General features: G+C 52.0%; 2 protein-coding genes and 1 long non-coding RNA gene across 6 annotated transcripts in view; 2 read left to right on the top strand and 1 right to left on the bottom strand.

Moving 5' to 3' along the window:
• On the bottom strand, positions 1–22475 carry LOC126499991 (twinfilin-2). 4 transcript variants are annotated; one of them, XM_050139563.1, is made up of 9 exons: positions 22300–22475; positions 18956–19033; positions 14143–14321; positions 13733–13828; positions 13285–13389; positions 13061–13186; positions 12025–12175; positions 11782–11903; positions 1–5332 (listed from the first exon to the last, which is right to left on the bottom strand). In XM_050139563.1, the coding sequence occupies exons 1-9, from the start codon at positions 22322–22324 to the stop codon at positions 2237–2239; spliced, it is 3978 nt and encodes a 1325-aa protein (XP_049995520.1). In that variant the 5' UTR covers positions 22325–22475; the 3' UTR covers positions 1–2236. The 4 variants fall into 4 exon arrangements, with proteins under 4 accessions (XP_049995520.1, XP_049995517.1, XP_049995518.1 ...); XM_050139561.1 differs by lacking the exon at positions 1–5332 and adding an exon at positions 10848–11439 and having other exon boundaries at positions 22300–22468; XM_050139562.1 differs by lacking the exons at positions 1–5332; positions 22300–22475 and adding an exon at positions 10848–11439 and having other exon boundaries at positions 14143–14316.
• Positions 22476–22611: 136 nt separating this feature from the next.
• On the top strand, positions 22612–23355 carry LOC126499992 (uncharacterized). Its single transcript, XR_007591218.1, has 2 exons — positions 22612–22784; positions 22936–23355. It is a non-coding gene; the product is annotated as an uncharacterized lncRNA (long non-coding RNA).
• A 918-nt stretch (positions 23356–24273) lies between these two features.
• Positions 24274–25237, top strand: part of Ppm1m (protein phosphatase, Mg2+/Mn2+ dependent 1M) — a 7842-nt gene continuing 6878 nt past the window's right edge. The window contains exon 1 of the mRNA XM_050139535.1: positions 24274–24289. Coding sequence (XP_049995492.1) covers positions 24274–24289 — 16 coding nt within the window. The remainder of the gene's footprint in view (positions 24290–25237) is intronic.

Below are 25237 nucleotides of genomic sequence, written 5' to 3'. Positions count from 1 at the left end.
TAAGGTAAGTTGTAATTTATTAGAATTGTGATTAGTTTCTGGACTCTGTAACAGTCTGACCTCTGCACAGTGACTGACGTTTTAATCAGCTTTGCAGAAGGCTCGATGGAATGTGCAGCCTCTTTCCTGGAACTTATCTACGTCATCAACCTGAGTTCAGTCTCTGGACCACATAAGTCGGAAGGAGACCTGACCTTTGTCCTCTGACCTCCACAAGCCGGTCATGGCACTTGCTCACCTCTACACATACACAGGAAATAAGTGCAACTTGAAAACAGAAAACAAACCAAAACACCGAGCATGGTAGTACACACCTTTAATCCCAGGACTCGGGAGGCAAAAGCAAGTGGATCTCTGGGAGTCCCACGCCAGCCTGGTCTACATAGAGTTCCAGGTTAGCCAGGTCTTTGTAGTGAGACCCTGTCTAGTTTAAAAGAAAGAAAGAAAGAAAGAAAGAAAGAAAGAAAGAAAGAAAGAAAGAAAGAGGGCTGGAGAGGTGGCTCAGAGGTTAAGAGCACTGACTGCTTTTCCAGACGACCTGAATTCAATTCTCAGCACCTACATGGCAACTCACAATTGTCTGTATCTCCAGTTCTAGGGGATCTGACACCCTCCCACAAGTATATATATATACACAGGTAAAATATCAATGTACATTAAATAAGTAAATAAATCTTAAAAAAAGAAAGAAAAAGAAAAATGAAGAAAGAAATATATATATATATATATATATATTCCATCTTGATCAGATGTGACTAGGCCTCAGTCTGAATTTAAGCAGGTCTGAGAGAGAGAGAGAGAGAGAGAGAGAGAGAGAGAGAGAGAGGTGCATGGAAGAGGCCCCCTCCCCTCTGTAGCCAGGTAGCAGATCACCTTGGTCTCTTTTGCTATCTGAAAAGTGACCTGGCATGATCCTCTAGATGGAAGTGGGAAGGGCTGGATGTGAGTTCATCTGAATAGGTGTGTTCAGTCTGTGGCCTATGTCCTGATGTGCCCCAGGGGAGCTGGGAATGTAGTCAGATACAAAACTGTCCACTGAAGTTTTCATTTTTGGTGTAATTTGTTTTGTATTTTAACTCACCACACAGATCTCAAACGCAGGTGACACTGTTTGTCAAGATGTCAAAAGGGCAGACATGGGGATGGGAAGGGGACGCTGTCTGTAAAGTGCCTGTCATGCAAGCACGATGGCCTGAATTTGATCCCAAAACCTGTGTGGAAAAGCTCGGTGTGGCACCTTTATAACCCCGGGGCTGGGAGAAGGGAACGATTGGCACTCTTGGCACTCTCCAGCGGCTGACACAGACTAATTGTGAGCGCTGGGTCGGTGAAAACCAAATCGTACAGCACCAGAAGAATAACATGTGAGGCTGACCTCTGGACCCCCTTCACACATGTGTACATGGACCCTCATACATACGTGCATCTTCACACATACATGTACTGCTTGCACGTGCACGCACGCGCGCGCGCGCACACACACACACCCCACACAGTGGTTGAATACACTTTTGGTCTCATGTGGCTCTCAGCTTCTTGCTGCTGCTGCCACTGGCAGAACTCTAATCCAGGTTGGCCTTCTTTGTCCGGCTTAGGCACGGCCCCCGGAGTGTGCACTCATCCCGTCCGGCTTAGGCACGGCCCCCGGAGTGTACACTCATCCCTCTTTTCTTACACACCTAGTAATGAACACTGTCCTGCTTGGGAGTTTTCTCGGGACCTTGCTAAGGACCAGAGATAAACTAGGCCTGCATCTTCTCTGCCCTCAAGATAGGACAGTAGGTGAGGGAGGCAGAACCCCAGATCAATACAAGACAGGCAGAGAGGCGATGACACAGGCCAGCACAAAGAGCAGGACCCTCAGAGAACATTTTAAAAAACAAAACAAAACAACAACAATAAAAGTCAGACTAGGCCCTGTTCTCTGGGAAGAACCCAGGCACAACTGGTGACTATCTTCAGACCCTCCTGGAAGATGCCTGGGAAGAATTGCCCTTCCCATCCAACCTTTGCTCTGTGGGTCCCGTTTTTACCCACCTTCTCCTTCTTTAATTTGTGGACACACAGAGAATTTCCCCATCTCTCCTCCCACCCACACTGTCCAGGAACCCAGGGCTGGTGGTTTGGCAGCGTACATCGTGTGCTCCTGGAGAAAAGCAGAATGACAGAGCAAGGTAGGCGAGCAACCCGCGTGGCCAGGCGTGAAGGTGCCGCTGTATCCAGCTGTGTCTCTGGGCTACTCTGCTGTGGGTCCTCGACAGAAGTTTTGGTTATAGAAGTGGCGGTTGTCCCTAGTCAGGGCTGTGCTCAGTTGGGCCCAGAAGCTGCCCTGCCCGCTGGGCTGCTGGGGCCAGAAGAGCACACTCTGGCGGCAGAGGCGCTGGCGCAGGCGCACGTAGCGGGAGCGGTGGGCATCAGGACGCAGGATCACTAACACCACTACATCCTTGCGGTCCTCCAGCAAGCGCTGTTGAGCCAGCAGGAAGCTGGTGCGCAAGAGGCCGCTGACCCGGTCCGTGTGGGCCAGCACAAAGAGTGTCTTGCGGCTGCCATAGATGGAGGCCCAGAGATTCTCGAAGAGTGTCTGGCCGGGCAGCCAGTCTCTGTCCTCGAGGCACAGGCGCAGGGCTCGGCGCCCGCGCCTCTCCTCCAGCCGCACCCGCAGTTCATTATACACCCAGTCGGCAACCGCGTTCTGCGCCTTATCGAACACTACAAAGGCATCGTAAGGCAGGGCTTGGGCTCCCCTCCGGCTCCGGGCCAGCAAAGGTAGCCACGCCAGGCACAGATGGAAGCAGTACCAGACGTCCCAGCCGCAGAGATGTTGTAGTAATGGTACTGCCATGCCCACAGACACGGCCAATAGTGAAATGCCAAAGCAGTCCAAGGAGAGAACCTCATCCAGGCATAACCGCAGGTCCTGCGCAAAGATGCTCCGGCCCTGCAGCTGGCCAGGACTGCCACACTTCACTTGGTTGGGCAGGCCAGGCACCTTGGTCTGCACCTCCAGCAGGAAGTCCACGAAGGCCGCCCCACAGGCGCAGTGCAGAGGGTTACTTCTCACGTCTAGCATGGTCAGGTTCACCACTATGGGCCCAAACCAGGAGCGATCCACTGTCATGAGGATATTGTCGCTGAGGTTGACCTCTTTCAGATTTAAGGCCAGGGCAAAGAAGGCTGGGACCACAGAGACAATACTATTGCTACTGACGTCCAGTTTCTGGAGCCGGGTGCCGTAAGGCAGAGTGCCGTTGGCCAGGGCCTTTAGTTGGTTTCCCGCCAGGTCCAGGACTTCCAGGTTGGGCAGGAAGGCCAGACTGCTCCAGTTAAAGAAAGACAGGTAATTGTCACGGAGATTCAGATCCTTCAGGCTCTTTGGGAGGTTGGCGAGGTTCTGGGGCAGGAGAATATGCAGGCGATTCTGAGACAGGTCCAGTTTGCTCAATACTCTCAGATCCTGGAAGAACTGGAGATAAAGGTCCCCCTCACCCCACATGAGGCCTACAGAATTGCCACTGAAGTCCAGGGATACCAACGAGGTGCTGCGAAGATGTGAGGACACACGGCTGTGAATGCCATTGTGTGCCAGGCTGAGGTATCGCAGCGTGGACAGATGGGTTACAAAACTAAAGTTGTGACCGATACCCTTCATGCTGAAAGGCTGGTTGTTGTAGCTCAGGTCCAGGGCCTGCAATTGCGGGAGCTCAGTGAAAGAGCGCCCGTGGTACAAGTCCAGCTTGTTATGGGACAGGTCTAGCACCTTCAGTTTGGTCAGTGGCAGGAACTGAGAGCCGTTGACAGCCTGTGCAATACTGTTGTGGCTCAGGCTTAGGCACTGGAGGTGTGAGAGGTTGGCGAACATCTCTGGGTAGATTGCCACCAGGTTGTTCCGAGACAGATCCAAGGTGAATGGGAGGTTCCTGCATCTGACCATGGTGTTCTTATGGTCAGAGGTGCTCAGCGGAGCTGGAGCGAGAACCCCAGACCACAGACTCTCCTGCGCCCCATCATCTGCCTCTTTGGGGGTGACTGCTGACATTATCAAAGACCCACTAATGCGGTTGTCTGACAGGTCCACAAGGCGAAGGCTTGGGAAGGTACCAAAGATGCTGAGCTGGGCCTGGTTGATGAAGTTCATTTGAAGATGAAGAGTGTGGAGGTTGCGCAGAGGGGTCAGCCACCTGAGTGTGTACTGGTTGAGCAAGCGGAAGAAGATGCCGTTCAAGTTCAGCTCTTGCAGGGACACCAGGCTCGCGAAGGACTTTGCCAGGTGGAGCTTGGCAAATGATACCTTCTTGCAGTAATTGAAGGACAGGTCGAGCTTGCGCAGGCTTGTCAGGTTCTGAAAGGCGGTGGTTTTGGTAATGCACTCATAGAGAAAGTTCTCACTCAGGTCCAGCACTGAAAGGTTGGCCAGGCCATGGAACCAGGAGGGGTTCAGCATGTGGAGAGAATTGTCCTTCAGCACCAGGCCTTCGAGGTGGCTCAGGTGATGGAAGGTCTCGGGGTGCAGCAGGAGGGACTCTTGCTTGCATTCTATGCAGGGGTTGAAGGCATGGTCGCAGCGGCGGCAGTTCCCACCCACGTCAAGTACTCTCAGGGAGGTCAGGTTGGCTAGGTCTTCAGGTGCCAGCTTGACGATGTGGTTATAGGACACCAGTAGGTACTCCAAGCTGGGGGGCAGTTGGTGGGGCACCTTCGTGAGGTTGTTATACTTGAGAGACAAACGGGTGAGGTTGCTCAGGCCCAGGAGAGCCCCTGGCTTTACCTCCACTGCCCCACGGCAGGGGTTCTTGTAGTAACAGTTCCCATCCATGAAGAGAAAGCGCAGGCCGTGCAGGCCAGTGAAGCTGTCAGCATCGAGTACCAGGATGTTGGTGTGGCTCAGGCTCAGGTTCATTAGGGAGCTGGGCAGTGGGGGTACAGTGGTGATGCCATTGTAACTCAGGTTCAGGTCTTCCAGGGTACGCACAGCCTTGAAGGTGTTGGGCTGGATGGTCATGCGACAAGGGAAGTGCATGGGGCTGAGGCCAGTGGGCGGGCAGTTCCATTTGAGGTTCAGTTTCCGCAGATTGGGCAAGTGGACGAAGTCAAAGTTATGCAGGTGGTGGATGCGGTTGGAGATCAAGGAGAGGTTGGTGATATTGGAACGGGGTGTTGCTGCAGAGAAGCGGGGCACAGATTTCAGGAAGAGCCAGTTGCAGTCTACCAGGCCATGAGGCTTCAGCTCACAGGGCAGGAAGGCAGGCAGGGTGCCCAGTGCCAGAGCCTCGGCCAGCACTGCGGCTTGCACCAGGAGAGACAAGGGGTGCAGGGTCCTGAAGCAGAGAACCTGGGAGAGCCAGGACTGGATGAGTGTCCAGTGGTATACTGCTCCGTCCTTCCCTCTCACTGGGGCTTTTTTCAGGGTTCCCAAGTCCTCTCCAAGTGCCCTACCCGCCAGCCTCCTTCTAGCCCACTCAAGACCACTATTTGGTTTTAGGCTCAGCTACTGACTCAGGCCTAGGACACAGAACCAGGATGGTTCTTTGGAGCTTTTGCTCTGAACACAACCCACAGCAGGCCCAGGACAGACTCCAGCAGGCCTGCGGGGCCTCTCACACTTTCTCTTCCTCTCCCCTGGGGCCTCAGTTCTTTTTTCCTGAACACAACATCTGCCAGGGCTCTGGTTCTCCACCTCCCTGAAGCCTTGCTCTGTTAGCCTCCTGCCCTCTCCTTGGCCGAAATGCAGGGAGGCCTGAACCCCCTGAGGTGTGGGCTGGCTCCTCACCGGTACATCCTAGGTCTTTTTACCCTCCATGCGCTTCCCCCGTCTGACTTGAGAACCCTCAGCCTTCTAAGAATCAGAAGACTCGGAGGGAGCGATGGGCAGCAGCTCTGCCGTGTGCAGGCCGGGCGCCACCTCTGGCTGGAGTCCGGGGTCTCAACTGCTCTATCCACCTAGCAGGTTCAGCCCTCTCTGCTCAGAGAATGTTTGCTCCAATTTCCTTAGGCGGGGAGTACATGAATATTCCAAGGTCACCGAGTGGACTGTTGCCCATTTTAACATCATCCCTTCCCATGATACCCTTCCCCCAGGGACTAAGAACTGGGGTCCTACCATGTTGGGGAAGGGAGGCTCCTCCAGAGGCTCTGTCTGACGAGCAGAGCAGCAGAGAAAGATGCTCCACCGGGGTCCCTTCGAGAATGGAGGAAGTGACACTTTCACTACAGTTTAGTACTTTATCCCTTCCCCGTGAGGGCAGGTGGTAGAGTGAGTCACAGGCTTTTTGCATAGTTAGATGGCAGGCGGCCAGTCCTCCTCACCCCTTCCTCTTTCCATTCTCTTCCTCACCCCACAGTCAGCCATGACGGCCTCACATCTGTCCTCTGGGAGGTGTGGGAAGGGACCAAAGCCCAGACTCCTGCCCAAGGTCAACGAGAAACCAGAATCTAGAGTAGCACCAGAGCTTGGCAGAGTGCGGACACCCACAAAGAGGGCGTCACCTCACCCTCAAGCCTCAGTGCTCGCCCTGTGGGTGCTCACAGGACAGACTCTCTCTCCGTAGAGCCTCTGTGAGTCGGAGGCTGGAGGCAACACCTGCCTTCAGCACGGCAGCAGCCTTGATATCTCTTCCAGGAATTGTTGTCTCCCGCTCTGCATGTCCACTTCCCTCAATGCCCCACCAGACTCCAGAGGCTGGTCCAACTTGAACGCTGGCTGATGTTGCTGTTGTGTGATACTATTCCTGGGGAGATGTGTGCAAATGGGTACTCACCCAAGGAAGGAAACCAATGATGGTCCAAAACTGAGGACATCAGTGAAGTCCAAGTTGGCTAATCAATGAGTTGGAGTTACTGGGTGAAGCAGCAATGACCCAAAGACAGCTGCACCCCCAAAAGCTCACCCCAGCATAGGTCACAGACTCCACAAAAGCTGGAATGTTGTGCTCATGGCACAACTTACTGGCAACTCAGAAGGTTAGAGAGTAAATTTTCTAAGCAATTCAGTTGGCCTGGGGCTTTTGCAGGCAGCTCAGTTGGTTTCGGCTTCTTTCAGGCAGCCCCCACCCCCACCCCACCCCCACTTCTCATCTGAGAGTTCCTCTCAACAGTCTGAGGGCCTCGCTATCAGGGACTTCCCGAAACTTTTCGGTTGTCTCCATCCTGAGCTGTAAGGAGCTTTCCTGAAGGACAGCATGGTCCACCTCCCTCGGAAGAAAGTGCTCCCCAGCACTGACTACCCAACTCCGCACACTCTCCTTTGGCCCGGGTGACTGGGACTCGGATTTTTTAAGTCTAGAAAACCTGAGGAAACCTTAGGCCCCGAAAGCATCCCTTTAGAAGCTGCCCACTGCTTACAGCCTGCACATCTATCTGCCTGCCTGAGCTGACAGCATCTCTAACATCATCCTGGTCCTGCTCCCATCCCCTGCAGCCTATTCACAATGAGCCCCCGGAAAGATCTCTTCAAACCGCTCTCTCTCTCTCTCTCCATATACATACCTACATACACACATATAATGTATGTAATTATATATAATATATACATGCATATATGTATATAGTGTATGTGTGTATTCTTGTATATATGTGCATAGTATATGTGTGTGCATGCATACACATGTATGTGTTGCCTGCATGTGTGTCTGTGGACCACTTGTAAGCCTAGTGTCTGAGGAGGTCAGAAGAGCATGTCAGATCTCCTGCAACTGGCACTGCACACAGCTGTGAGCTCCCATGTGGGTGCTGGGAACTGAACCCAGGTCCTCTGGAAAAGCAACCAGTACTCTTAACTGCTGAGCCACCTCTCCAGCTCCTCTGTTCAAAACTTCCATTCTGGGTCCCACCTCTGCCCAGATCCTCCTCAACTGTCTGGAGCCCTAGTCACTGTCCAAAGAGGAGCCAAGATCCTACGCTCCCTGTCCTTCCATTTTCCCACTCATCTGCTGACGGCCACACTGGCTTTTTGTTGTGCAGATACAGCTGTGCACTTGCTAGCTTCGTGGCCTTTGAATATTCTCTTCCCTCTGCCTGGACATGTGGTCCAGTTCGCCTCCCGCCATTACACACTGCTCATATCATCTTCTCTTTCCGTGGGAACTTCCCTGACCTTTTGTGAGCCTCTCAGCTCAGCTCCACACCCGTTCTTCCGGCACCAGAGGGCCTGCTTGGACTACATAGTGAGACACTGACTCCAAAGAAATACAGACAGAAATAAGTAAACCTGCCAGGGCTGGCTCTCCTGAGAACTATGGCCTGCTGGTTTTCTTTTTGTATAATGTTTATCAACTGCTGCCACACCAAGCCACCAGCCCTTCATGCTTTGCTGGATACTGTCTTAGTCTCTTGTTAGAATGCTGACTTATTGAGGAGAAAAACTCCCATCTGTGTCTGCAGCACTGCTCAGTATCTTAAGCTATGTCCTGTCCTCCGCACTCAGCTTTGGTGGTCGGGGTATCTCTGAGTGAAGTTTGAATAAATGAATGAATGGCCATTCTCCCGAAAGGGGCAGGGTTCTATGTTAGTCTCCTGGCTCTGCCCAGACCCTCATCAGAGTGGATCGCATAGCAGGCAGGATCCAAGGTACCAAGGATTCAGCTGGCTTGGCAGCTTGCGAGCCATCTGCATGATCTCCTTGCCTGCCTGAGAACTAGTATTTGGATTGAGTCTTCAGTGGAACTTTGCAGGGTCCCAGCTTTTCTGTCCATAATCCTAGGGGCTTTAGCAGAGGTTGAAAAGGGCCTCTGTGATGGGACAATGCCATGAGCCAGGAGAAAGGACAGCGTCACTCAGCAGCTGAATGTTTCTCCGTCCATCTTTCCTGGGACAGGCGGTGTCTACCCACTCTTCAGAGGCATAGACTCACCCATGACCTCTGCTGAGCATCAAACTTGGGCAGTTTCCCAGAGGCCAAGGGACTCCTCGTGGACCACAGCGTCAGTTGTCCACTTCCGCTCACCAGCCTGCATTCCTTGGGAAGAGTAAAGCAGGCTGAAGAGGGGCACAGGGACGCTGACAAGGACACACAGGACTGGAGACGCCAAGATACACATCTCTAGAATGCCCGTTATAGCCTCGGTGCCGTGAAAACCCAGCCAGAGAACCCTTACCCAGGGTGGTGGGATCCACAATGCCTTCTTAGGAGCCAGGTGTAGTGCTGCACATCTTTAATCCCAGCATTTAGGGGCATCTCTGTGATTTTGAGGCCAGCCTGGTTTACATAGCAAACCTCCAGGCTAGCCAGGACTACATAATAATATTCTGTCTCATAAAACAAACAGTGCCTTCTTAGGTATCCATCTCCTAATTCCCCCAGTCCTACATTATTGTCAGGGAATTGGGGACAGGAAGCCAAGAGGGTGAGTGTTAGAAAGTAGACCCAGGGACTGTGGATGTAGCTACAGTGCTTACTGCTCGCTTAGTGTTCACAGAGCTTTGGATTTGATGCCTGATACCCTGTAAACCAGGCACAGTGGTGGTGACTAGAGAGGTTCAAGATCATCGTCAGCTACATAGCCACTCTGAGGCCAGCCTAGGGTACACGAGATTCTGTGGGGACATTTTGTTGGTGATCAAACAAATAGAACTTGCTGAAGATCAGAGTGCAGAGCTAAGCCACTAGTTAGCCATAGAGGCCAGGCAGTGGTGGCACACGCCTTTAATCCTAGCACCTGGGAGACAGAGGCAGACAGACACCTGTGAGTTCGAGGGTCTACACGAGAGTGACTCAGCCTAAGAGAAACAGAGCTCACACCTTTGATCCCAGCACTTGGGATCCCATGCTTTTAATCCCAGCACTAGGGAGGTAGAGACAGGAGTGATATGGCTGGGCAGAGAGGATTATAAGGTAGGAGGAGACAGGAGCTCAAAGATTCAGTCTGAGGGTCCATAGAGACAGGATCTCGTTCCTTTGGTCTGAGCATTCAGAGAGGTAAGAACTCTAGTGACTGGCTTCTCTGCTTCTCTAATCTTCCAGCTTTCACCCCTAATATCTGACTCTGGGTCTTTATCATTAAGTCCAATTAGAGTTTGAGCTACAAGATTCTGTCTCAGAAATCCACCCAACAAATGAATAAAATAGAGACAAAAGTCGAGTGGTGGTGATGCATGCCTTTAATCTCAGCATTTAGGAGACAGAGGCAGGTAGAACTCTGTGAGCTCAAGGCCAGCCTGGTCTACAAGAGCTAGTTCCAAGACAGGCTCAAAAGCTACAGAGAAACCCTGTCTCACAAAACAAAACAGAGACAAAGCCAGGTACAGTGATATATGCGGGTAATGCCAGCACTGGGGTGGCTGAGGTAGGAAGGCTGTCTCATTCATTATACTGCAAGGCTCTGTCTCAAAACAAAACACTAACATATCAAGAAGAAAAATTAAAGATGGAAAGATCTGACTACAGATCGAGGCACAAGTCCACGGAAGCTCAGAGCAGCAGAATTTGGCTTTTCAAGTTCAGAGCTGAGAACACGGCTAACCGTGCCCAAAGCCAGCTGTCTGCCCCCACGGTGTTAGCCTCGTCTGGCCTCCATATCCGTATATATAAATGTGGAAGACTTTCTTTCCTTTCTTTCCGACAGCGTTTTTCTATGTTGCTCAGACTGGGCTCAAACTACCTCTTTTTTAAGCCACCAAGTTTGTGGTAACCTGTCACAGCACCCACAGGAAACAGAAACCCAGTTCTCTACAACCATATGGAAGCATGTGAGCCTCATGAAAAGGGCTGCAACCGTACACTCATGCATCTCCCATATACCCGCAGTCAGGAGTGCCCGGGCGTCACCCTGGCAGGCCAGCAAGCCCCTTCTAAACAGGGAGAGGACAGCTATGCCATCAAAGGCATCCAAGTCACAAGGTGAGGCTCAATATTGATTTAAAAATATTTTATTCTTTAGAAAATACAGCGTTCACCCATCCCTTCCTGTGACATCTGGCCCCTGCCAACTGTCCCCACCCTCTGTGGCCAAAGGTTTCTGGACCGAGTTGGGACCATAGCATCAGATCTGGAGGCTAGGTTCATGCCAGGCTCCCCACTCAGATGCCCTTGAAAGAGCCAGGCAGGAGCTCCCCAGCCACCCTGCGCACACAGACGAGAGGAAGGGACAGCCACAGGGCAAGGTCACGAAGAGCCGGTCCAATGGCTCTTGAAAGTAGCAAATGCGCTCAGCCACCTGCCCTCCTGCCCCACAGGATGCGATTCCTTAGAGCCCAGGCTGGGGAGGAAGGAGGAGCAAAAGTGGTGGGTGGCAACCCTGCAGTCCACACGCCTGGCCCCGTTCCCAGTCCAGACACCTAGCTGTCATCTCCATTCTCGCCGGGGCCCCGGATGAGGCGCTTATGACCCCGCTTGCCCCCAGGGCCCTTGGGCTTGGCGAAGGCCTGCTTGAAGGCATGCTGCTTGGGGTGCACCTCGTCGTAGAGGAACTCGGCTGTCAGCTCTGCCCCATCACCAATCTCGATCTGTGTGGATCAAGACAGAAGCCATCACTATGCTGAGGTCCCGAAACATACCACTCTTGAGAAGTCTCACTCCTAGGGTCACTCCAATAGTGATCTGATCTTCTCTTAGGTGACCACTAGGGCTATCACCCTGCTGGCCTGAGTCACCCATCTCCCAGCCCCCCAAGACCTAGGGAAAGGAAGTGACCAGGCGGTCAAGGCTTGGGCTTGTGTGTGTCTTGGGTTGTCCCAGATCTTAGGCTCCCCACCCATCCAATATTGTAGCAATGCATCCTGTATGGACTTAGGACTCCAGGGTCCCCCATGGAGAGTGGGGTGATGGGCCCTGGGAACAGGCTATACCTTCTTCGCTATCTCCAGCTGGAAGTCTTGCTCTACAGAGTCAAGGAGGCGGCTCTTGCAGCTGGAGTAGAGCATGCGCTCCTTAATGCTGCACTTGTACCCCGGCATGGAGTAGATGAACACTGTGGGGGACAAGGAGCTGAGCCCACACCGGCTGGGGTACCCCAAAGCAGACCCAAGCAGTGGCTTGCCATTGCTGCTCTTGACCAGCACAGAACTGAGGTCCCTGTCATAGCAACTCACCCACAGATTCAAGGGAGTCACCCTCATGGGTATGCTTGTACAGGAAGAAGTGGTAGCGGGCAGCATCTCGGGGAACCCGGGAGGGCAGCTGGGCCACACTTGTGGGCTCTGTGTGTACCAGCTCGATCGTCTCCCGTTCCAGGTCCAGCTTCTGCGGAGGAGACGGGGAGGTGTGAGGGTATCACTGTACCCATTAGGAAGCAGGATTGGTAGGCAGGCAGGAGTGTTTGGAGGGTCCTTCTCCCTGGGATCCCCTTCCCAAGGCTGGACCTCAGGCTGCAGGGGTTATTCTAAAGAGACCTTCCAGGTCTGGCCCCAACTCTGCCCCTTTGAAGGTTCAGCTGGGGATGAAGCTCCCACCGAGATTCATCTGGGGTGGCGAGGAAGACCTCAATCTCAGCAAGGCCTTGCAATGGCTCCATCCTCAGAGGCAAAGCCCCAGAAAGTGTCTGTAAGGGAGAGCCATTCTGATTGGGCAGAGGAGGCAGAGTCCTGGGAAAGAGGTGGTCAAGGAAGTTCCAGAGAAACTCTGGTATAGGACAAGGGTCAGGCCTAAGGGCCAGTGTAAACTCATAGGTGTCTATATACTGTGAAGGTGTGCACGGCCACATGTTTATAGGGTGCCTGTTGTGGCCAGGACTTGGGGGCAGAGAGAGAAGAGGAAAACAGTTTGTTCGTCTTCTTTTTTTTTTTTAAAATTAAAAAAAGAAAAAGATTGAAACAGGGTCTCATGTGATTAGGTTGACCTCGAACTCACTATGTAGCCAAGGGTGCCCTAGAGCCAGTCCGGTGCTCCTGCCTCTGCCTCCTGAGGGCTGAGGCTGCAGGTGTGTGTTCTGCAGTTCGATGTGCTGCTGCCGAGGATGAAAGCCTGGTGTGTGCCGGGCACGCACTGCACCAACTGAGCTGCACGCTCAGTCTAAGAACAACACAGACTAGCAGAACGGTTCAGGAGATGGGGCTGCGATTGTGCAATACACAGGCAGGAACAGCAGGAACAGGAGGAGCCCACAGTGCCTGGCCTGTGTGTGCTTACCAGCTGGATATAGTTGACTGTCTTCTGCTTGAGTTGCTGGAGTGCCCGCTGGGCCTCAGGCTGCAGGGGGAAGGCCAGGCCCTGCAGGGTCTGATGCTTGCTTTCCACACTGATCTCGGTTTTCACCTGGGGGGGGGGAACGACCATGAAGAGAGGCTTTACTACCCACACCTGCAGCCTACCACGTTTAGCAACCCCCAGCACACACCCTACTGCGCACCCACCTCATTGATGCGGATCTGCTGGAGCTCTCTCTCAGCCGATGTCAGTGGAGCAGGTGCGGCACAGGATGACAGGTGCTTCTGGTACCCAGCCAAGGAGAGGTCGTCCTGTGGGGAGGCTCGGAGGTATAAATGGACACCCCAGGCAGAAGCCCGCTGTACATCTCTGCCTGCAGCTCCCAGACTCCTCATCTTTCCATTTCTTTTATTTGAGACAGCATCTTAGGTAGCACACAAGCTAGCCTCAAACTCACTACACAGTCAACAATGACCTTGGACTTCTGGTCCTCTTGTCGCCACTTCCTGAGAGCTGGGAATCAAACCTCGGGTTTAATGCACACTAGGCAAACACTGTATCAACTATGGTGCATCCCAGCTCCCAGTCCTCCTGTTTTTCACCCTGTGCCTCACCCTCTGGTCCCCATCCTGCATTCTGGCTTGGTCAACTAACCTTTACTGTCCCGAAGAGCTCATCCTTGATGTGGCCGCCTCCAAACTCCTTCTTCACTGTGGCTCGCGTGGCTGCATACAACATCTTCAGCCGCACCTGAGATGGGGCAAACTCTAAGGCCCTTGGGCCAAGCTGCCTCTCTAGGAGCCAACTGGAGCCCCAGAAGAGGGAGGCAGGGCTTCGAATCAGGTCATCTCACTGATCCCATATGCCCAGCAGGGGGCGCAGCAAAGCTGAATCAGGCAGCTTTCGCCAGCAGGGGGCGCCTCCACCCAGCTCAATCAGTCCTGATGAGTTAGGGCTGCCCCTATCATTCCTTCCCTTAGCCTCCTTAGGCCAGTTTCTCATCTATTCTCCCCTCTTCCCACTGGCCCCGAGCAGGGAGATGGGCAACGGTGCGTAGGACTCACAGGAGAATTATCAGGTGACCAGGCCAGGAAGAGCCACTCGAAACCCTGGGCATTCTGAGAGTCAAGGCGGAAGAGGAGGTAGCAGGGCTCCTGGGCATCTAGCAGCGGCAGCACAGCCCTGTCGTAGTCTTGGTCCCAGCGTCCCACTGGCTCCTGCGAGGCACCCAGCACGAGCTGCTCTGGGGGCAGAGGCCGGGTGAGCCGAAGCGGCGCATCCCACCTCCCCCTCGGCCTGTGGACCTCTGACCTCTGGAATGTAGCTTCCTGAGCTTTCTCAGACCTGCTGGCCACTCCACCCCACTTTCCCATGAGCCCTCAAATCTCCAAAGTAGGAAGTTGAATTGTGAGTGATACATATGAGCGAATGAAGGAAGCCACACATGCCAGCTGCAGGGGGCTTCCTTTGCACACACCCCACACACTTGCTTGTATTCATGTACACTCATGTATTTGTGCACACACAAACACACAAAGGAACACAACTTGTACCCACTGCCAGCAACAGTGCAGTCCCCTCAAGGCACTCCTACACCGGGCGCTGCTCAGTGCATTCTTAACTGTGTACGACTTTTTGCTCTCAAATCTCTCAGCCACTGGCTCTGATATGCCCATCTTAGGACAGTGTGCCAGGGGAGAGGCTACCACGCCTCGCTTCAACCCTCTCCCTCAAAGTAAAAACCAATAGCAGCCAACTATTTTTTTCAGATAGGGTTTCATTACATAGCCCCATTTGACCCTGAACTCATGATCCTCCTGCCGCGGTCATCAGCCTCCTGAAGGCTTGGGATTGCATATGTGCATCATCATGCCCAGCTTCTGCTTGTGGTTGTTTTTGATACAAAAATCTTGCTATATAGCCCAGGCTAGCCTTCAACGTCCAATCCTCCTGCCTCAGCTTTCCAAGTGCTGGGATTACAGAAATATGTCACCCATTTTACCTAACAACCAACTTACTATTTTTATTTATTATTACTAGTTTTTTTTTTTTTTTTGAGACAGGGTTTTCTGTAGCTTTGGAGCCTGTCCTCGAACTGCCTCTTGTAGACCAGGCTGGCCTCAAATTCATAGAGTTCTGCCTGCTTCTGCCTCTAGAGTGCTGGGATTAAATAGCCACCACCACCTGGCTATTACTATTATTATTAGTGTGTGTGTGTCTGTGTGTATGTATGACATCTATGTGTATGGGTGTGTGCATCTCACAGTGTGCATGTAGAAGTCAGAACACAACTTTCAGGACTCAGTCCACTCTAAGTTCCAGGGACTGAACTCAGGTCGTGGAGCAGCAAATAATTTTACCCACTGAGCCATCTTGCTGGCCAGCCTGGACCTGACAGACCTACCACCTTTCTGGCCAAGTAGGTCATCCAATCATAGTTTCAGGCTGAGACCTCATTCAGACACCATACACATACTTGGTCACACATGCCAACCCAGAGGAAGAACTGGGCAAAATGGTGACCCTAGCTGGGCCACGGGTGACCCTAGCTGGGCCACGGATGACCCTAGCTGGGCCACGGGTGACCCTAGCTGGCCACGGGTGACCCTAGCTGGGCCACGGGTGACCCTAGCTGGCCATCCCAGCACTTCACCAGATCCCACCAGGTCTTTTGGACAGAGTCAAGAATCCAGCTGCCTGAGTATCTAATATGTGAGGCCACCAGTCTAACCAGCTCTTGAGGTCTTGGCTTCCTTGCCTACTACCCAGAACTCAGAAGGGAATTAGGATTGAAAGTTAGCAGTTAAAGCTGGACAGTGGTGGGGCATGCCTTTAATCCCAGCACTCAGGAGGCAGAGGCAGGCGTATCTCCATGAGTTCGAGGCCAGCCTGGACTACACAGCAAGTTCCAGGACAGCCAGGACAACACAGAGAAATATTGTAACACCCCACCCCTGCCAAAAAAAAAAAGAGGACTGGAGAGATGTCTCAGAGGTTAAGAGCACTGGCTGCTCTTCTAGAAGTTCTGAGTTCAATTCCAGCAACCACATGGTGGCTCACAACCATTTGTAATGAGATCTTGTGTCCTCTACTGGTGTGCAGGTATAAATGCAGGCAGAACACTATATACATAATAAATAAGAAAAGAAAGAAAGAAAGAAAGAAAGAAAGAAAGAAAGAAAGAAAGAAAGAAAGAAACTATAACCTGTGAGGTTGGGGAAGAGGACCAAACACAGTCAGTACTGTTTAGTTTGTTGGTCATATTTTTTAAGTTTTTATTTATTTCATGAGTGTTTTACATAGATTTATGTATGTGCACCATGTATGTGGCTGGTACCCATGGAGGTCAGAAGAAGGTGTTTGATCCCCTGGAACTGAAGTTACAGATGGTTGTGAACCACCATGTCAATGTTGGGAATCAAATCCGGTTCTTCAGCAAGGGCAATGCGTGCTCATAACTGCTGAACCATCTCTCTAGGCAGTTCTGACATTTTTTTTATTTATTATGTATACAATATTCTGTCTGCATGTATGCCTGCAGGCCAGTAAGAGGGCACCAGACCTCATTACAGATGTTTGTGAGCCACCATGTGGTTGCTGGGATTTGAACTCAGGACCTTTGGAAGAGCAGACAATGCTCTTAACCGCTGAGCCATCTCTCCAGCCCCAAGTTCTGACATTTTAAAGACAGAATGTTTAGACAGAATGAGATAATTCAAGGGGTAAAGGTACTTACCACCAAGCTTGATGACCTAAGTTCAATTCCAGGGATCTACATGGTCAAAGTTCTACATGGTCAGAGGATCTACACACATGCACGCATGCACACACATACACATGCTCATGCACACTAAATGTAAATTTAAAAATAAACCAGAATTTTATTATTACTATTATTGATATTTTTGGACCAGGGCTCATGTAGCTCAGGCTGGCTTCCAACTCACTATATAGCCAAGAATGACTTTGAACTCTTGATTCTCCCACCTCTACCTCCCGTGGCTTCCTTTTTCTATTTGGAGACAAGTCAATATAGTCTAGGCTGGCTTCAAACTTGAGATCCTCCAGTCTCAGCCTCTTAAATGCTGGGATTATAGGCATATCCCATCATTATACCAGGAATTTTGCGTAGCAAGTGTGATCTGGGGCTGGAGAGATAGTTCAGCTGAAAGCATGGCTGTCCTTCCTTCCAGAGGACCTGCCTTTGATTCCCAGAACCCGCGTCGGCTGCTCACAACTGCCTGTGACCCTAGTACCAGCAGATCTGACGCCCTCTTCTGGCTTCCATGGGCACTGCATACACAGGCACATACAAGTTTTTGTTGTTTTGTTTAAAACAACTGGGATAGTGGCACACACTTTTAATTCCGGTACCCTACCCAGAAGGCAGAGGCAAGTGTATTTCTGTGAGTTCAAGGACAGACTGATCTACAGAGAGGGAGTTCCAGGGCATCCAAGGCAACACAGAGAAACTCTGTATTGGACAAAACTGAAAAACAACCCCCCCCCCCACAAAAACCAAACAAAAAACCCCAAACCGTAGAAAAACCCCAAACCATAGTGTGCTCCAACCACACTCAACTAGAATATAAACCCCTACTCCCTACCCCAGGCATTCCCAGGTACCCCAACACTTGGAATGCAGAATTAGGGTTTAATAATCTACCTAGAGATTCTTATGCTTATGGGTGACAGCTACAAATGACATCTTCCCTGGGAGGTTAAGGGACAGGGCTGAAAATGGGGTCAAGGAGCTCAACTGTCTCTTTTGTGTTTGCTTTTGTTTTGTTGTTATTGTTGTTTTGTTTTTTCAAGACAGGGTTTCTCTGTAGCTTTGGAGCCTGTCCTGAAACTAGCTCCTGTAGACCAGGCTGACCTCGAACTTACAGAGATCGGCCTGCCCCTGCCTCCCGAGTGCTGAGATTCAAGGCGTGCACCACCACCGCCCAGCTCAACTGTCTCTTTAAGGGTGGGAAGCCCAGGAGGCCTCCACTCATCACCTATCATAATGACCCCTGCCCAGTAGCCTCTGAGGGCATCTTTCTGGACAAAGCCCAGCTTAGCTGTGGTCCTAAAGCCCGAGATGAATTCTGGATCTGGCAGGCCCTGCTAAAGGGAATGGGACACTAGACTCATTCAGGGTGCCTGGCGTCAAAAGGCTCATGACAGCTTGCCTACTGAGGATGCCAGAAGGACCCCACACCTACTCCTTGACTCTAATCCCTCCCTGCTGAGGCAGTCGCTTGGCACAGAAGAGAGAGGGACTTCTTGTCTCCCCACCCCTATTCCGCCTCAGACGGATACTCTGCCTTCTTGGATACGTCTGCTTCAGGCCTTGACTCAAGTCTGACACCCTTATACCCCTAGTACTGGCTCGTAAGAACCCTGGGTCCCATGGTCAGCTCAAGGACAGAGTTACTCTATCCTGTTTTCAGAATGGCAAGATGTAAGTTCTTTCTTCTCATTCTGGGGAAGGTCCTCGGCATCTTAGTTCTCCCGTAGCCAGCAGCCAAGCCAGGTCCACTCTGCTGACCATACACACACAAGCACACACACACACACACATGCAAACAACATACATTCACACATATTCATTGGGCCTCTGCCACCTACCTAGCTCAGCACCCCAACAAGGCCCATCTCACAGCCTCTAGGTACTGGGGCTGGACACGACCACAGGACAGGGCTCTCCACAACAGAGTGGCCACCATCCCCACCTGTAGGACTCTCCCGAGGCTCCTCTGTGAGCCCCCATTCCATTCTCAGATGGAGAAATGCGGTCCAAAGGGGGCTGGAAGCTAATACCCATTGTTCCCATCCCCAGAAGCAACTGGGTTCAGCCTCCACGCCATGCCCCAGCCTGTGGCGGACACTCACCGTCCTCAATGATGACTTTGATGAGTCGGACGGAGCCAGCCCGGGCCTTGGCAAAGAATTCCTTTAGCTCTTCAGTGGCTACAAGCACAAGGAACATAGTTGCTGTTGGTGAGCAGGCAGAGTGGATAGGGATGAGTTTGGGTCTGCTGCTGTCCCCGAGGGGTCTGAGGGCTAGACTGAGAAGTGGGTTAAATATGGTTCCCCATGTGACTGGGAACCCGAGACGGCCACTGAGCACACGCTCCCAAATTTAGCTGGTAGGAGTGGTAGGCAGATGGCCTGCTGGCTGGGACGGCTCTGATGACAGGGCAGGCAGGAACGGGGCCATCTGCATGAAGATGGAGCAGGTTCAAAGACAAGTCAAGCTGGCCAGAACGAAGGGCACCCACTTGTCCCCTGGCAATAGGATGGTCCAGCAGTGGATGGGCACCCACTCAGCTGGTCAGTGTAAGTGGACACACTCATTTAGAGACACACACACACACACAGGCAACAGACACAGCTGCAGTGTGTCTACGCCATGTGAACTGGCAAGACAGACAAACATACAGACAAAGGTGTGCACGACACAAGAATGCACTTGCAGTCCGAGCTCCCCAGCCAGTTTGTACCAAAAGAGGGGACCACCTGCCCCAACATAATCCTATCAAGGGGCAACGAAGCCTCAGCTCCCAGGCAGTAAGGAAGGCTTCCTGGAGAAGGAGTGGAGCCTGGAAACTGGGTGGGGGGCAGAGCTGGATGGTCATTAATGACCAAGGACACAGTGCCGAGGTGAGGACCACAGTCACGGTGAGAGGATCACGAATCACCTCAACTCCACTCTTGGTAGCAGAGAGGGAAAACCACAGTCCAAGTGTGTAAGGGACTTGCTTGGGTTTCTGGGTGAGTGTGACCTTGGGGCTGCTGGGGTCAGAAGAACCCAGGCAGAAACACAGCTGGAGAACTGAGGTCACAGAATATTTATAGGCCTTGGCTTGGGCAGCTGATGGGCAGCTTAGGGGCGGGGTGGAGGGGCTTTAGGTAAACAAACTCCTCTCAGTCATGTCCTCAGGTGCTCCCCTTTTCCCGGCAACCTCAGGCTGTAGACCCATGAAGGTCACTGTGTGGCCTATCAGGACCTAAAAGTCCTGGGGACAGAGAAACATGGCTTGGTACTGTAACAAGGAACACAGCCCCGCTGGGCATGGACAAATAGTAACCATCAGCAGATGCTTGAGGTTTTAAACCTGATCTTTGGGGCCCCAGCTTCCGCTTAGCTGTGTGACCTCTGACCTCTCTGAACCTCAACCTCATCTATAAAACAGAGTTAATTCCCTCAGACTCAAAGGGTGGTCCATGGGAGAAGGTGCTAAGGAACGGGACTTCTGCTAATAATTATTTTTTTTTTTGATCTAAGGGTGGCTGTGTTTTATCGCTTCGCCTACCTGCCTAGATCTTGAGAGAGAGGCCAGGAAGCTCCCCAGAGGGAGAGGCTGACAAACCCCTTCTACTGTTACCAGTGCGAACTGAAAGCCAGCAGGGACAGTGACATCCCTTCCTACCCCACCCCATCGTCTCCCCAGTCACCATGAATAATCTAGAGGCCAGCTCTGGGATACCTGAGCCTCGTCATCAAAGATTCATGCCTCCCCACCCCCACCTTGCCCACCTCCAACTCCAGCAAGCTTCAGGTTACAGCCCTTCTCCGGGGCCCACTCTGAGGTCACCAGGCCTACTTCTATGGCCAGACCAAGGCTGGCACCTGAACTTCCGGGGTGGTCTTTCTTGCTATCTCCAGCAGGCTCCAAAAAGGAAGGTGTGTATACCCTCACAGGCGGGACAGTGGGAAGCTCTCCTAAGCAGGCCTATCTCCCAGCATGGGGAATGAAGGAATGGGGCAGTGACCACCACAGGCTCTGTCAGCAGTGTGCGCGGGCACTAAGTTCTTAGCACCTCCTCCCAGCTGGAGGCAGCAGTTCAGACCAGACAAAGAGGAAGGAAGGGGCAGGCCAAGCAGTGGTTTCCCCCCTGACAGTTTCCCACTTTGAGGCTGACTCAGGAAACCTGACCCTCCATCTCCAGGAGAAGTTGGCTCACCTGAGGGAGGCCAGGGCCCGATCTAGGTCCTGGCAGGCTCAGGACAAGCAGGCTGGGGATGAGGTGGAGCCAAGGGGAAAGCCTCTGAGGACTATCCATCCACCAAGTGGCCACAACCGCAAGCAGGGATTAAGGCGGTCAGGCAGGTCGATGGTGGTAGCCCTGGGCAGGGGATCATGATGTGGTGACAGGAGTGGCTGGTGGCCAAACCAACAAGCTGTCTAGGCAAGCAGCCTGGCCTTCCCTACTGGCCAGGGAAGTAATCTTCCCAAGCCAGTAACAGATGGGGACAGTGAGACCAGGCTGGGCCAAAACACCTGCCTTCCAGCTATTGCTTCTGTCTCAGTCTATCTAAGGAGGAAACTGGGACCCTGGAGAGGAACTGTGGGTGTGACACTCTGGGCTGTAGACACTTCCTGTAGATGAGGGTGGAGGCAGGAGCACTCCTAGAAAGCCTAACTCCTGTCCCTCTTCCCTGCTTTCAGCTTGAAGTTGGGATTTTTGCAGTCCTGGCTGGAGCAGATCACAATAGAAAACGGAAGAAGTCAGAGGCCAAGGTCAGATGTGCAACTCTCCCCATTCTACTTTAGAAGGAGGGCTCTATGCCAGCTTTTGTCCAGCCTGGTGCAAGAGTATGGGGGTCCTGGAAGAAGTAAGGGTCAGGATACTCTCTCCACACATATACCCAAGTCCATAGTCATAAGACACCCGGACAAGCATCCACAGTAGCACACACACACTTAGATGTGCCTGAACTGTGCACACATGCAGACACCCATAGATGTGTGCATGCTGCCAGGAAACACTTATGTCTGAGATGGTCCATGCCACCTACGGTGTCCAAAACCAGCTACTACTGCATGCACACGAAGGAGCCTGGGTCGACATAACCAAGTCGCATCCAGATGTGCACACACAGGACTGTATACAGAGGACATGTGCACATGCGTGTGCACTTTTCCAGATGTGCACATCCGGGTACACCCCACCTTCAGAAAAGAACAAAAATACCGAGATGGGTACATATAGGCACATCCGCCCCCAGATGAGTACACAAGATACTTCCACCCTTGCTGTGTGCACCCATGTGCACCCACTCCCGGCCACGTACAGCAGTCTGTACTCCCCCAAGATGTGACTCGCGGCTGCAAAAAAGAACAGGAAGCTTCCCTGGAGGGTGCGAGGAAGAGGAGGATGAAGGGACCAAGCGCGCAGACCAGGCGCGGCAGAGCCCTTGGGCCCCCTGTCCGCCCTCCATCCGCCCTCACCGTGGATGCCAGTCTGGTGCGCCATGGCTCAGCGTTCGGCTCGCTCGTGCCGTCGGACCGCTCCGCTTGGTCCTGGCCCGGCTCGACTCGGCTCGCCTGGACCCAGAGCTCCGGAGGATGTGGCGGTAGCACCCAGCTTCGCTCAGCTTCCCGGGCGGTGCCGCAGGACCCGCCCCCAGCGCGCCCCGCCCCCGGAGGGCGAGGCCGGCAGAGGCGGGCACTAGTGCCGCGCGTGCGCGCAATGGGCCGCCGGGGTTCGGATGGCGGAGTGCTTCGCAGCTACCCTCTCGGTGACACAGAAAGGGCCTGCGGGTGCCGGAGGGGTGTGTGTGTGGGCGGGCGCTGGTCGGCCAAATTCCAGGAGTCTTGTGGGCGGATCCGCGCTTGGGCGTGGGAGGGACTGTATTTGCCTCGGAGGAGGTTTGAGAGTGGGAGGCGACCCAGGCGTACCCTAGTTTGTGACACGTGAGGGTCTCTCAGTATAGGTGGGCATGCGCGCTTGTGTGTGTGTGTGTGTGTGTGTGTGTGTGTGCGTGCGTGCGTGCGTGTGTGTGTGTGTGTGTGTGTGTAGGGGGCTCTTGGTCCCCAGGCCTTTCTTCACAGGTGGACTGACGATCTGAGGGTCTCTCAGTATAGGTGGGCATGCGCGCTTTTGTGTGTGTGTGTGTGTGTGTGTGTGTGTGTGTGTGTGTGTAGGGGGCTCTTGGTCCCCAGGCCTTTCTTCACAGGTGGACTGACGATCTGGTGCTTGGCGTATGTGGTGGCTGGAGCCATACGCTGAGAAAGTGAGGAACCGTAGGAGAAGGTGAACTGTGGATGGAATACGATAGGAGAGACCGGGGTGACCTAGTAGAGTGGAGAGTAGAGGAAAGTTTTCCCAAACAAAGGTGCGTGTGGAAAGGCCCAGCAGTTTTAAAGACCGGAACTTAGTCTGAGACACTTCCCAATTCTTAATGAACTTGTCTCCATGATCAGAGGCTTTTTCTGCTGCTATTACTAACATTTAGCAGTTAGTACTCTTAATTTTTTTAAATAAAGATTTATTTGTTTATTTTATGTATATGAGTTCTCAATGGGCATGTACAACTTTATGCCAGAAGGGGGCATCAGATTCTGCTAGAGATGATTGTGAGCCACCATGTAGTTGCTGGGAATTGAACTCGGGACTCGGGACCTCTGGAAGAACTTGGAATGCTCTTAACCGCTGAACCATCTCTCCAGCCCCAGCAGCTAGTACTCTTAACTATTCAACCATCTCTCCAGCCCTGAGGATTGTTATTTAAAAATTGATGGCTCGCTGGTTAAGAGCACTGGCTGCTGCTGTTGCATAGGACCCAAGTTTGGTTCCCGGCACCCACGTGATATAACAACTCACAATTGTCTGTAACTCCAGCTGCTTCTGATCTCCTAGAACTAGGCACAGATGTGCAGAGATACATGCTGGCGAAACACTCAGACATTAAAAAAAATTAAAATAAATTTGAAATAAAAACTTAAAAAAAAGTTAGGAATTAATAGTCGGGAACTGGAGAGATGGCAAGCATATAAATTCAGATTCCCAGCCAGCACCAGAGTGAAAAAGCTTGACTTTACCTCCTTACCCCCAGGACTGGGCGGGAAGACCATGGGGCATTGGAGGAGAGGGAGTTGGAAGAGACAGGCCAGTACCTACCTGGAGCTCATTTGCCAGCCCAGCTAAATGGAGAGCTCCAAGTTTATAAGAGAATCTAAAACAGTAAGATGGGGAGCCATAGAGGCGGGTGGCTGATGTCCACCACTGGCTTTTACATTGCACCCGAACACACACACATATATGGTGTATATCTATAGATGGTATATATATGTGTGTGTATACCACACACATAAACAAAAAAGAAATAGCAAGTCTATGAGAAAACACAAGCAATAACTAGCTAGTTTAAACAGCATCCTAAGGCTGGGGATATGACTCAGCCAACAGAGTGCTTTTCTAACATGCACGAATTCCTAGGTTTGGTCCCCAGCACTACACAAACCAAGTGTGATGGCAAATAACTGTGATCCCAGCACTAGAGAGACAAAAACAGGTGGATCTCTTTGAATTCAAGGTCATCCTTATGTTCCAGGCCAGCCAGGGCTACATGGCTAGATTCTTTCTCAAAAATGAATGAATGAATGAATGAATGAATGAAAAGAAAGGAAAAAGAAAAAGATTCAAGGTTATCTGGGCTACATAGTGAGTTCCTGGACAGCCTGGGTGACATGGGACCATATCAACAAACAGCAAGAAGTCAGAAAAACTGTAAAATAAATGAAAACGGAACTGTATTTGAAACTTCTTTATAATTTATTTATTTGTATTTTATGTGAATTGGTGTTTTGCCTGCATGTATGTCTGTGTGAGGCTGTCAGATTCTCTGGAACCGGAGTTACAGACAGTTGTGAGCTGCCATGTGGGTGCTGGGAACTGAACACATATCCTCTGGAAGAGCAACCCCTTAACCACTGAGCCATCTCTCCAGCCCCCTGTATCTGGAATTTTATTTTCCTGTAGGCAAAGGTTTTAAAACTTTGATAAGAGTTGTGATTGCCAAGGATGGGGAAGCAGGCTGTGGAAGCGTATATAAGACAGTGTGATGACTGATCTTGAGTGTCGAATTAATTATCTAGGAGGGGAACCTTTGAGCTAGTCTATGAGGGCATTTTCAGGACAGTTCAATCAGGAGGGAAGCACCACCCTGAATGCGGGCAGCATCCTGTGGGCTGGGGTCTGAATAACTAGGGAAGAGTGCCCCTCTTCCTGGTGACAGACACACTGTGACCATTTGCCTCGGATTCCTGATTACCCAGGATAGATTATCCTTCCCATAGTTGCTTTTTACAGATACTTTGTTACAGCAAGAAGTAAGTTGTTTTTTTTTTTTTTTTTTTTTTTGGTTTTTTGAGACAAGGTTTCTCT

The sequence above is a fragment of the Alexandromys fortis genome, unplaced genomic scaffold (assembly GCF_014885135.2).
Source record: "Alexandromys fortis isolate MF-2015 unplaced genomic scaffold, M_Fortis_MF-2015_v1.1 scaffold_36, whole genome shotgun sequence".
Taxonomy (NCBI): Eukaryota; Metazoa; Chordata; class Mammalia; order Rodentia; family Cricetidae; genus Alexandromys; species Alexandromys fortis.
This window is presented reverse-complemented; position numbering and strand designations above follow the sequence as displayed.

Bases quoted from the DNA above. Each gene is read 5' to 3' on its own strand.
- LOC126499991 (XM_050139563.1), bottom strand. From the start codon at position 22,324: ATGGCGCACCAGACTGGCATCCACG. The intron at 19,034-22,299 runs GTGAGGGCGGAT...TTGTGCTTGTAG, and splicing joins GCACCAGACTGGCATCCACG to CCACTGAAGAGCTAAAGGAA. The intron at 12,176-13,060 runs GTAAGCACACAC...TCTCCTCCGCAG, and splicing joins CAGTCAACTATATCCAGCTG to AAGCTGGACCTGGAACGGGA.